At 34.7% G+C, this 12,819-nt stretch overlaps 1 protein-coding gene across 1 annotated transcript; it reads left to right on the top strand.

The window, feature by feature from the left end:
- Positions 1 to 1,359: 1,359 nt before the first annotated feature.
- Positions 1,360 to 5,496, top strand: ASPGA1 (N-terminal nucleophile aminohydrolases (Ntn hydrolases) superfamily protein). Its single transcript, XM_088984349.1, has 4 exons — positions 1,360 to 2,037; positions 3,289 to 3,522; positions 4,125 to 4,211; positions 4,885 to 5,496. Exons 1-4 carry the CDS (start codon positions 1,876 to 1,878, stop codon positions 5,359 to 5,361), a joined length of 960 nt encoding a protein of 319 aa, XP_088840475.1. The 5' UTR covers positions 1,360 to 1,875; the 3' UTR covers positions 5,362 to 5,496.
- The last annotated feature ends 7,323 nt before the right edge of the window (positions 5,497 to 12,819 follow it).

The following is a 12,819-nucleotide window of genomic DNA, read 5'->3' as shown; positions in this document are numbered from 1 at the left end:
CAAAGGCTTCACACAATTCGAAGGCATTGATTATCATGAGACGTTTGATCCCATTGCCAAGATGAGTACTGTGTGTTGTCTCCTTGTAGTTGCTGCAATCAACAATTGGCTGGTTGACCAACTTGATGTCCATAATGCATTCTTACATCGCGATCTTCACAAATAATTTTACATGCAAATTCCACGAGTCTTGCCAAACATGGGGAGAACCAAGTATGCAAGCTTCACAAATCCCTATATGGTTTAAAGTAGGCCTCATGGCAATGGTAAGTTCTCATGTTGGTTGTTAGAGGGGAATTGGGATTGTATCCTGCATTTGTTTATGTTGTTTTAGAAGAAAATCTGGTCTAAAGTATTTTTTTTGATAAATAATCTGGTCTAGAGATTGAACCGTATTTCCCTCCGGATCAATGGGCCAAGCTGTTGTCATTGAACAAGTCAACTCAGATAGGTTAACAGTTCAATGCATGTTTTTTAAAAACCGAACCAGTCAAGGGTTTGGTTACCGGTTTGAACAGTTCGATCATTCGAACAATTAACCGACCGGTTCAGTGGTTTGCTAACCAAAATCAACGGTTTTGGGGAAAAAATGACCGGTTCCTAGTTTTTCCAGTCCGACCATCCGATCTGATCCGGTTTTGAAAATCATGGTTCAATGATATGGGGTTGATAGGTTATTGACGAGGTCAATGGATTTTTGCAACTGGATTAGATGTTGATCCGAAACCGAATTGTGACCAAATGATCGGTGCAACTGAATGGGTTATAATTTAAAAAACTGGTATTGGGGTTTGAAGGAGGGTAGCTATGCATCCATTGTGTAGCCCATTCGCTAGAACACATGTGTGGGGAATAAGTGATCCTTAGACTGTGTTTGGTTGCTGTGTAATTTTATTTGCACTAGTACAATATAGGAATGTAAATTCTGGTTTAATTTTGTTTTGTATTTTGCTTTATTGTACTTCAAGTCTTATTTTACTTCATTTATATTACAATAAAACAAAATAAAATAAACCTTCAAATAAAAATAAATTATAATTTGCACCTAAATCATTTATACTATCGTAATTTTGCATTACTTCAAATGGATTTACAGTGCAACCAAACACAAGCTTAGGGGACAAAGCAGAGTAGACATAAGGCCCATTGGCCATGCCAGAACGGGTTTGATCCCGTGAATGAATGACCATAATTTTGGTTGTTTCCACTCTCCAGAGATGTAAAGGCCACCTTTAGGCTTACCAACTTGAGATACAATCATAAAAAATGGTGGGTGTGAGACTGTGAGGTGGTTGTCTACTTTCGGAACAGAAAAAAATGGAGATGGGATCTTCTAGTCTCACGTCTATCCTTATCCTTGTGCTTCAATGAGAATCCACCACATTTCTTGTAAAATAGTAGTCTGATGGTCTCATACTCCCACATGAGAACAATATAAAGGTTTGAAATCCCAATAACAAATGGCATTAACCAAGCATCCTATCACCAGACCAGACAATGACCCAGATAAATAATACCTGATTAATGCCTTCCTACCTGGCTTCCCGTATCATCATCAAAACAAGAATCCATTCCAAAACCTTATGGTGCTATAAAAAGATTGGTTGTCTTGCTCCGTCATTATCATCATCATCATCAACTGTGTTGCTCAAGGAATCTTATTCAAGACTGGAGTGGAAGAGGACGGCTCACACAGATCCAGTCACATGCAACAAAATTTATGTCTATTTTTATCATTAACCATCTAACATGTATGCTTCTAAAGCTTCGTAAAATTACGCAAAACTCCCTCAATAAGCATTTCCGCGTTGCTTAAATGGGGATGCTCGCACACTACTAAACTAATCCAAAGTCCAAACACACACACACACACAGATGGGGTGGGCAATTGCTCTACATGGTGGTGCCGGAGACATCCCGCTCTCGCTGCCACCCGAGCGCAGAGAGCCACGCGAAGCTGCTCTTCGCCATTGTCTCCAACTAGGCGTCGCAGCTCTCAAGGCTAAACAACTACCATTGGATGTTGTTGAACTAGTGGTAACCCACTTCGTCCCATTTTTCTTCTGCAATCTCATACCCATTTTTCTTTGCTATTCGGAAGTTTTGCCCACTTAAATGTCTACTTATTATTTTGCAACTCTCTAGTTTTTGGAATCACTAAAATTCTTCTTTCGGTTTCTATGTTGACATATTGTGCTGTTTGGGTCTGCGGATTGAACCTTTGTTTCTCTGGAACAGATATTCTTTGATGGTTGAGACTTTCTTTATAATCTAGTTATTTTCTCGAGCGAACGCGATTCTTCATCTATCCCCTGTATATCGAATTATATATCAGACTTCTATGGGCTACCCCCTTTGTGTTTGATTTTTTTCTTCCTTATTGTGTTTCGCTCATTTATAATAAAAACTAGTACCATTCTTTTATCAGTCTCGATTTGTTTTCCCTCTTTATCGTTCTCGGCCTTTTCCGTAGCTGGTGTTGGTTCATAACTTTATATGATATTTTTCGTCTCCTGTACTTTTTTTTATTGATTTAAATCGACTTACCACTATAGAACTTGTCACTGTGCTCGATCGGAGCCACTACGTGCAGTGATCAGAAGGGGTGAGTTTCTCATTGTTGCCTCATTCTGCAAAGATATATGTTCTGTAAATGGTTTTTTAATATGATTTATTTGCTTTTTGTAGGTTTTGCTTAGTGACTGCTTAGAACCTGCATTATCGATATTATCTTTGTGTGCCTTGATTGAGTTTGTTGCTGGTTCTTCCTATATACTGGCAGATACATGAAATCCCCGTTTTCTCCTTTTAACATTTGCCCTTTGGAGGAGCTATATTAGGTTGTTTATATTTCATAGTGCTGGATGACTTTGTTTTTATTTATTGCTATATTTACCAGTTAAATGCTTATAAATTTATTATAGAAGATGTCTGCTCATTTTGGTATTTTCATACTTGAACCGAGTGTTCAAGACCAAGTCAACCCATGGAGGCATTACAGTAATATGTGCCCGTTTTCATTTTCATATTCCTTTGGGAACAAAAGTCAATCAAATAAATACTTTATGCTTATTTTCATGCTAGTTTACATGGAAACTTGCATGATTTTCCTCAGATAAGAACTTCTAGCTCCTTAAAGACTTCTGGTGTTCATGGGCTTTGGCTTTTATCTCTACTCGGACTAGTTGTTAATTCATATCTTGGTTTGATTAAAGTGAAGTCCCTACTGCTGACGGTGTAAAAAGGAAGGGTCTTAACAAATTTTCTATGTGAGTCTTCTGTCCACAGGTTCGAGAGCTTGAAAATAGCCCTTACTTTAATGCGGGTAAGGGATCTATATTGACTACCCAAGGCACAGTAGAAATGGAAGCTTGCATCATGGATGGTAATACAAAGAACTGTGGGGCAGTTTCTGGTCTTTCCACCGTTGTCAATGCTATATCTCTTGCCCGACTTGTTATGGAGAAAACCCCTCATATTTATCTGGCGTTTGAAGGCGCAGAGGCATTTGCAAGGGAACAAGTTAGTAAAGTTTATCCTTTTTTAAATGTTTATTTTGTAAATTGTAATCATATGGATGCCTTTCTTAGCTGTCATCTTGCTTCCCTACTTATTTCGAGTGTGAGGGCTTCCCAGGTACCAGTATTTTTTTTCAGCTTCTGCTCCCACTTCTAGTTCTACAAGTTACATAAGGAACAATATCAATGATCTTAGTAAGCACATTTTTTATGTCACACATAAATGTGAATGAGGCATCCATGGGTATTCTGGAGAAATAAAGTCTTGTTTTATTCTAAGGGGGCATTCTTTTTTCTGGATTTTGAGAGGGGGAAATTTCGTCAATGGGATTTTGATTCCCATTGACCAAGAATCCCATGTTCTTTTTTCAGATTTATGTGGGGACTAGGGAAAGTTTATTTTCCTGGTATCACTTAGCCGGGTAAGTCTTTCCTGGGAAACACTTAGCCGGGTAAATAACTTACCAAAAAGCGAACGGGGCCTAATGTTAATCCAAAATTTCCTCTTGTCATTTGCCATTTGTTTTTCTTTCTTATTTTCAGCCAAAAAATGCAGTTTCTATAAATTTGTGTGCTTGACTCTCTATTATTGTTTTATATGTACAGGGTGTTGAAACTGTAGATGCAAGCCATTTCATTACCCCAGAAAATATAGAAAGGCTAAAACAAGCAAAAGAAGCCAACAGGGTTCAGGTATGCCCCCTGCCTTCTTTCCGAGTTCTGACATAGCTGAGAAGAAAACGGTTTTCATTACATTTTAAATGCCATAATTGACCATACTTGCAATTTTTTCCCGACATATAGCTTGTGACCATATAGCTGGTGATGACCAGCTTGCTTGAAGTTTGTGATGATCCCAGCTTGCTTTACCTGTTCTTTGTTTCTTTTACAATTTTTTTTTCCTGATATGTAGCTTGTGACCATATAGCTGATGATGACCTTTTTATATGAAGCTAGTTTGTGATGATCCAGCTTGCTTCACCTGTTCTTGGTTTCTTTTATACCAGTCTAGTGAACCTGAAGTGTGAGCCTAAGTAGATATTCAGAATTACTACTTTAAGTTTTGTTGTTTCTTATAGCCAGGCCTAGACAGGGAATTTGAAAAATGGGTAGTTGAAATGCAAACAATCTTTTTTAAATTGATAGAAGGATGCATATATCAATGCGTTTTGTGCCAAGTGTTTGCTTTGCACCACTTGTTCTCAGGCAAATATCACTCTTACAGATCCATATCTAATAAATTCATGTTTTTTCTTAAGATGATACATCCAAAAGCTCAGATCGTAAAGAAATAAAAGCACTCGAATTACCATGTCTCTTCAACTGCAGTGCTAAAGTGATTTATCAATTCGTTCATGCCTTGCAGATAGATTACACGCAGCCCATCCAGAAAGACCTACAAAATGAAACACACATTGCCAATGGGGATAGCCAAATTGGAACGGTTGGATGTGTGGCTGTTGATGACCAAGGAAACTTGGCCTCTGCAACTTCCACAGGGGGTTTAGTGAACAAGATGGTGGGAAGGATTGGAGACACCCCCGTCATAGGTGCTGGAACTTATGCCAATCGGTTCTGTGCGGTCTCTGCTACAGGAAAAGGTGAGTCAATAATTCGTGCAACTGTGGCTCGGGATGTAGCTGCGCTAATGGAGTACAAGGATCTTTCTCTCAAGGAAGCAGCAGCTTACGTCATAGAGGAATGTGTTCCAAAAGGCGATGCTGGCTTAGTTGCCGTCTCTGCCACGGGGGAAGTCACCATGCAGTTCAATACTGCAGGCATGTTTAGGGCTTGTGCTACAGAAGATGGGTTTTCTGAAATTGGAATATGGCCTTCAGTGTAACTGTAACACTGAGAGATTCTATCAAGTTTTAGTTTGTGAGCTGTGCAGCACTGCAGCCTGTGCTTGATCACCCAATCAGTGGGAAACATTACTTGAACAATCACAAATAAAAATTGGAGGTGTTTGTGTATGAAATGTAATTAATGGTTGATGATGTTACAACAAATTAAAATGATGCCATGCCTTGCCCTGTAATTTTTCTTGGGCCTCCTTGGAACCGCCTGAAACATGTTAGACGTTATCCTTTTGGCCATCGGAGGAGGTTTAAGTTTTGGAACCTATTGATCTCGTTGACCGTTCAATTGTTAGGGTTGACTTTAAATTGACTATAGTCAAATATATGGTTTGGGCTAATACTTAATAATGTAGGGATATTTGGTGGGCCTCCGATTGCACCACATGGCATCGATCAAATCGAATCCTGGTCGCACATCATCAACCGCTTACAACCATTATAAGGCAACGTCAGCTATAAAAAGGGGTGTTCATTTCAAGGTAAAGACACTAACTGATTTGCATTTAGAATCTCAAGAGAATCACTTTTGTCTAATAAGGATTAAGCTCTAAGCCCTTGTCTCTAGCTTGGTCTGACCCCTCTTAAGCATTCGGCTAACTTGACCGTCCTAGGGTAACACATTGGGCCTTTGACGTATACTCTTCTCTTGTTCATAGGTCGGATCTGTCGGCATCAAACATCAGCAAAATTCCCTTGTTACTCTTGGCCTCATATTTGGCAACAACAATCGGCGTCATCTGTGGGAATGTTTTCAAGACTTCCCTTTAAGAAACAACTTTACTTAATTAATCAAGATTTTTACATGGCCGATAAGCAAGACTAAACTCAAAGTGCTCAGAACCTAGTCACAATGGACCAGTTCAAGTTGGTCATTGACAGGCTAGACAACCTAGCCCAGAGGTTGGATGAGGTGGGCATCCAACAGGAGGCCACCCGTAGTTGTATCCAATTACATAGAATCATTTATAATCATTTTGCCATATCAGCCTTCTTTTTGAATCATGTGGCTGTGTTTAAAAAGCCATATATATCTCATAGTGTTAAAGAAATGGGGATTTTGTTGGCTCGAATCATGATTTATTTCTTCTAGAACGGTAGAACCAACAACAAAATGAAAATGACTTCTAAAATGCTGATTGTGTTTGTAAACCAAATGAATTATAAACACAACTATGAAAGAACGCCCCCTAAAATGCTTTATTTATAAAAGTTTCTGCTTTGATCTTTAGGATGTGGGAAACAAAAATGAGCCAAAAGAGTGATTTGAGAGTTTGGTAAGAGTTGCTTTTGGAAACATAATACTAATCCAAAGTACTTTTAAGTTTTGAAATTTGGGGTTTTGTGCTTTAGGGCTTTGAAAGCACAAATTCCTTATCCAAATGCAATAACACAAGGTTTAAAATTTCATCACGTATCGGCCCGTATCGGTCGATACATATCAGTTTTTCAACTTACTAGCACGAGAGATGGTCCTAAATCAAAGGTACCGACTCTTTTCGTCGTGCTGAAATATTATTGAGTTCGTATTGGGCTGGTATCGGCCCGTTTCGTTATGTTTCGGCTGATACGCTACCGATATGGTAGTGTATCGGCCGATACACTATGAATTCATTGTTGCAGAAATATGAATAAAATAGCCTTCAAAAGAGGACTTCTAAACCCATTTCAGAAGCCCTCTTTCTTCCCTAAACCTCCAAAATCTTCACATTCTTAGAGGGTATGTTTAAAAAGTAGCGAAAATAGGTATGTTTTTTCAAAATATTTTACATTTTCAGCCAATGTTTTTGTCTTTTTTTTTGTTTTAGTTTGGATGCCTGAAAACATCTTTATGTATGTTGATCTGCTATTCTTGTGCAAAAAATTCCACTTATTTTGTTGCTATATGTAAATCTTTGTGAATATTTGAAGAAATTCCAGAATAATGAAAAATCTGAAAAAAATGAAATTTTTAGGTTTTTTCTTGTGATCTACCACTAGGAACTATGTTGTAGATCTATGGATGACCGTCCATGTCCATAGATCAATAGAATTTTTTTCTAAATAATTGATTTTTTTTTAATTTTTGGAATAAAAAATTATATAATTTCTTTAATTTTATGTTAATTAACCCTATAGGCTGATTATGTTGTAGATCTATGGATGATCTACCATGTCCACAAATCAATTGAATTTTTTCTAAATAATTGATTTTTTTATTTTTTAATTTTTGGAATAAAAAATATATATAATTTCTTTAATTTTATGTGAATTAACCCTATAGGCTAATTATGTTGTAGACCTATGGATGATAAACCACGTCCATAGATCAATTGATTTTTTTTTTATAAATGATTGATTTTTTATATATTTTTTTAATTTTTTGAATAAAAAATATTTATAATTTCTTGAATTTTATGTAATTTAACCCTATAGGCTGAGTATGTTGTAGATCTGTGGATGATTTACCATCTGCATAGATCAAATCCGTTCAATTTTTCTGTTACATATTTACTTAATTTTAATTTTAATTTTAGAATAAAACATGAAAAATAATTATTTGAATAAAAATAAATAATTATTTAGTTTTTAGAAAATTAGAATGAAACATGCAAAATATTTATTTTATATATTATATCCATAAATCCATTCAATTTTTCTGTTACATATTTAATTTTTCTAATTTTAATTTAATTTTTAGAATAAAACAAGAAAAATAATTATTTGAATAAAAATAAATAATTATTCAGTTTTTAGAAAATTTGAATGAAACATGCAAAATAATTACTTGATCTATTATGTCCATAAATCCATTCAATTTTTCTGTTCCATATTTACTTTTCTTAATTTTAATTTATTTTACGAATAAAATATAAAAATAATTATTTGAATAAAAATAAATAATTATTCAGATTTTAGAAAATTAGAATGAAAAAATAAAATTAATTACTTGATCTATTATGTTCATAAATCCATTCAATTTTTCTGTTACATATTTAAGTTTCTTAATTTTAATTTAATATTTAGAATAAAACATCCAAAATAATTATTTGAATAAAAATAAATAATTGTTCAGTTTTTAGAAAATTAGAATGACACATGCAAAATAATTGCTTGACCTATTATGTCCATAAATCCATTCTCTTTTTCTATTACATATTTACTTTTCTTATTTTTAATTTAATTTTCAGAATTTATTTGAATAAAAATAAATAATTATTCAGTTTTTAGAAAATTAGAATAAAACATACAAAATAACTACTTGATCTATTATGTCCATAAATCCATTCTATTTTTCTGTTACATATTTACTTTTCTAATTTTAATTTAATTTTCAGAATAAAACATCCAAAATAATTATTTGAATAAAAATAAATAATTTTTTAGTTTTTAGAAAATTAGAATGAAACATGCAAAATAATTACTCGATCTATCATGTCCATAAATCCATTCAATTTTGCTATTACATATTTACTTTTCTTAATTTTAATTTAATTTTTAGAATAAAACAAGCAAACACATTGGAACTGAATTAAGTACTTTATTAAATAGTATGTTTTTGTTCCCGTATATTGATTATAATATGTTTTTTTCATAAAACCCACTAAAATATGTTATTTTTTTTTGCCTAAATAGCCTATTTATGTTTAATATTTAATGATATTAATGTTTATTTATGATTTATTGGAGTATTTATAGCATTTCTATGCCTATCTTAATTTTTCGTCTGTATCCATATGTATCCAAGGCATATCCCGATACATATTTTAAATTTGCCTTTCCAATACACATAGCATTTTCAATACTTTAAACCTTGCAATAACAACAGTAATTTGTTTTTTATTTTGAGGGGCATAATAGCAACACAAATTATGGATACAACCAATTTTCATACTAACAAATAAAATTTTTTATTTTAATGTGTTTCTTCGGTAAAGGGTAAGTATTTATTGATACCGAAATTTTATTTTGTAAGAGATTTTTTTTTATTCATCAGCGTTCTTGCCTCACAATTGGACACCCCTTTTATTCATCAGCGTTTCTTCGGCTTGACTCAATTAATAAACGAGTTTATAAATTGGGTTCGAACGAATAACTTGTGAAAAACTCGATTTGTGGCCACCCCTTCTTGATATAAATAAGTGCTTGACTAGAGAAAAATGTAAGAAAAAATTGCGTGATTAGTCAATATGTTGAGACAAAGCCAAACTGTTAAACCTTTTAGAATTCACATTTCTGAAAACATTTTGATAGCTGTCACCCTGGGGCCTGGGCAACTGTCACACAAGTTCGGATCTAGTCCCAACACAAAGTCCCAACAAACTCGTGTGGAGTCCAGATCTGATCCCCAAGATTGGTTCCAACATCTATTGCAACTGTATATTGAAAAACATCTATTGCAACTGTATATTGAAAACTTTTCACCATGAAAGACAAGGAAGATGTTCCCAATACAGGGGCTGCAAAGACTGTTGGGACCGGTTGTTAGGACCTTGTGTGGAACTAGATCCGGACTCCTCTTACACTAGTAGGAATAGTCGTTTTTTATCTCACTCTGGCCACGTCAAAAGCATTAGACCTTAACTAAAGATCGTTGGAGCGCATACACCAAAGCCATTTAAACTTTTAGAACCATGATAGAGCAATTTGAGCATGACTTAGTTCAAACTTCTAGCTAAGAAAGAATATCTATATATCTATATATATAACCTAAAAGCAAAAGGTTGTATGGTAGATTGTTGTGCATTTGCCAAATATAATATTTTTTATATAGCCTATGTGAAATCTTATAATCTTTCCCTTTTCATACTTTTAACCATTACCATTACAAATTTAATTAATTATGATGATGCCATTGAATAAAAAAAAATCATAACTTGTCCTTTCTCTTTTTCCTCCTTGATACTAAACATATAATTATTTATAATGGTGCCACTACTAATTATTTACAATGATGCCATTAAATTTCTACCATTTTCATATTTGTTAAAAATTGTCTTTATCTCTCATTTTATTTACAATTGGGTCATGTTGGGTTGTGTCGTGCTTCCCTCCCCTAGGATACTTTAGGGGGTCAGCACAATGCAGCCCTCGGCTCGAGCCTGTGTCGTGCCACGAGTCGAGCTAGTCTGTGAAGCAAGTCTTAGGTTACGTCGGGCCACGAACCAGGCTAATCCATGTTTTTTAAAATTTTGGAAAAATAATAAAAAACTAACATAAATAATAAAATAGATAAAACATTTAAAAGATCTTAAAATTTTATTTTATATGAATTTTGATGTATACAATTATTTATATATGCAATAATAAAATAAAATAATATATTATATAATTATTGTATATAATATATGGCATGAGCCAGCGCGGGCCCGTGCCGTGCCGTGGGCCAAGTCTTAGGCCAAGCTAGGCCACAAACCGGGTCAAGCCATGCTTTTTAAAAATTTTGAAAAATGAAAATTTTAACATAATTTAAAATAAATAGACAAAAAAAATTATAAAAAGTCTTAAAATTTTATTTTACATGACTTTTGATGTATACAATTGAATATATATATTACCGCACCATGGACTAAGCTAAGCCATGTTTTTATAAATTAAAAAATAGATAAAAAATTAAAAAAGATCTTAAAATTTTATTTTGTATGAGTTTTGATGTGTGCAATTGTTTATATATGCAATAATATAATAAAATTGAAAATAAATTATATATATTATATTATATAATTATTATATATAATATATGGCCCAAGCCCGTGGTGTGCCATGGATCAGGATGGTCCGTGGGCCAAGTCGGGGGCTATGAATTGGGCTAATCCATGTTTTTTAAAATTTTTGAAAAAGGTAATGAAATTTAACATAAATTAAAAAATAGACAAAAAAAAAGTGAAGAAGATCTTAAAATTTTATTTTAGCCTGAGCCCACATGGGCCCGTGCAGTGCCACAGGCCAGGCTGGTCCGCGGGCCAAGTCTTAGGCCAGGCTGAGCCACAAACGGGCTAAGCCTGTTCATGGGCTGGTCCGCATGGGCCCATGCTTTTCACACAACGCGCGCCTAGCTAGGGCATGGACGAGGGCATGAATGCGTGTTTGTGAGCGCCACATTGGATCATTTTTTTCCTTTGACCGATTTAAACCGATTTGACTTTTGAATTTCAAAGTTTCTTTTAAATGTTTTCGTTCTTCTTCTACCTGTTCGTTTTGTGTCTCTGTATCCCTTCGAACATGTGCCTTATGCACTATTTTGAAGAGACATTTCTCTCTGAAAGGACACATTTGTGTCCATTCAATTGATTGAGAACACTCGCTTGGTAAGCGAATGCACGACAATTAGTAGCATGTAGGTTGTTTTATCTTGGCAACTGATTTACAATCACCCGGCTGCACTGTAGGGGGCAAATGCGGTTTTAAAGAGAGTGACCAAGTGGCAGGACTTAGCCCTCATTTTCTCTACAAATCTTAGTCTCGTCTTCATAGTTCTACAACACTAGCGAAGTTTGGTTTGGAAAGCGTTCACTCATAAGTTTCTTTCTGCCTTATTTATTATTATTTTTAAAACCACATTTATGGAACCTATCTCTGCTAATCCCATTATGAGGAACATGATATTGTCAATAGTTCTCGATTTCTCTAAGATCAAACTTTTCAATGGAACCAATTACAAGCATTGGAGACAAGAAGTATGTCATTGCCAATTTTCTACAAGAACCACATATCCTAAATTGCCTATCCAATGGATTGTACAATGTCTATTGTTCCTACAACTTTGCCTATGAAATTTGAAACGCATTGGACAACAAATATCTCTAAAAAGTGCAAGAAATAAGAAGTATACCATTGCCAATTTCCTGCATTTTACCATGAAAGAAGACATGGGTGTGTCTGCCCAAATAGATGAATTTTAGGTGTTTGTGGGGGAACTAGCAAAGGAATGCATGATACTATCAAATGAATTTATTGTTAGTTCTCTCATAGAGAAATTGCCACATACATAAAATGATTTCAAAACAAGTTTTAAGCACAAGAGAAAGGACACACTTTGGACCAAGTAATGGTTCAAATCAAAATAGAAGAAAATAATATAAAGAAATATGATGATGAGAAAAATCAGATTTCCAAAACAAATATGGTGGAGGAAATGACTACAAAAGTCAAAAAGAATTTGAATGTGAAAAATAATCAGAAATTTAAGAAGCAATAAAAGAAAGGAAAATGCTTTGTATGTGGCAAACCCGGGCATTACAAGAAGGATTACTATTTCCGAAAGCAGAAAGACTTTGAGAAAACAAAGTTCAACTTAATTGAAGATGTCATTGTAGTAATGGTTACTGATGAAGGAAGATTTGGCCCGACCTCTTTATTATGAGACACGTGGCAGCAACGACAGCTCGGCAAAAGGGGCCAAGCCTAGGCGGGAACAAGGGGACACACTTCGCCGAACTAACCCACCTTGTAACAGTTCGGGATAG

This window comes from Nelumbo lutea, chromosome 4, assembly GCF_056320005.1.
Source record: "Nelumbo lutea isolate HS-2025 chromosome 4, American lotus-T2T, whole genome shotgun sequence".
NCBI lineage: Eukaryota > Viridiplantae > Streptophyta > Magnoliopsida > Proteales > Nelumbonaceae > Nelumbo > Nelumbo lutea.
The sequence above is the reverse complement of the archived record's forward strand: the minus strand, read 5'-3'. Positions and strand labels throughout refer to the sequence as shown.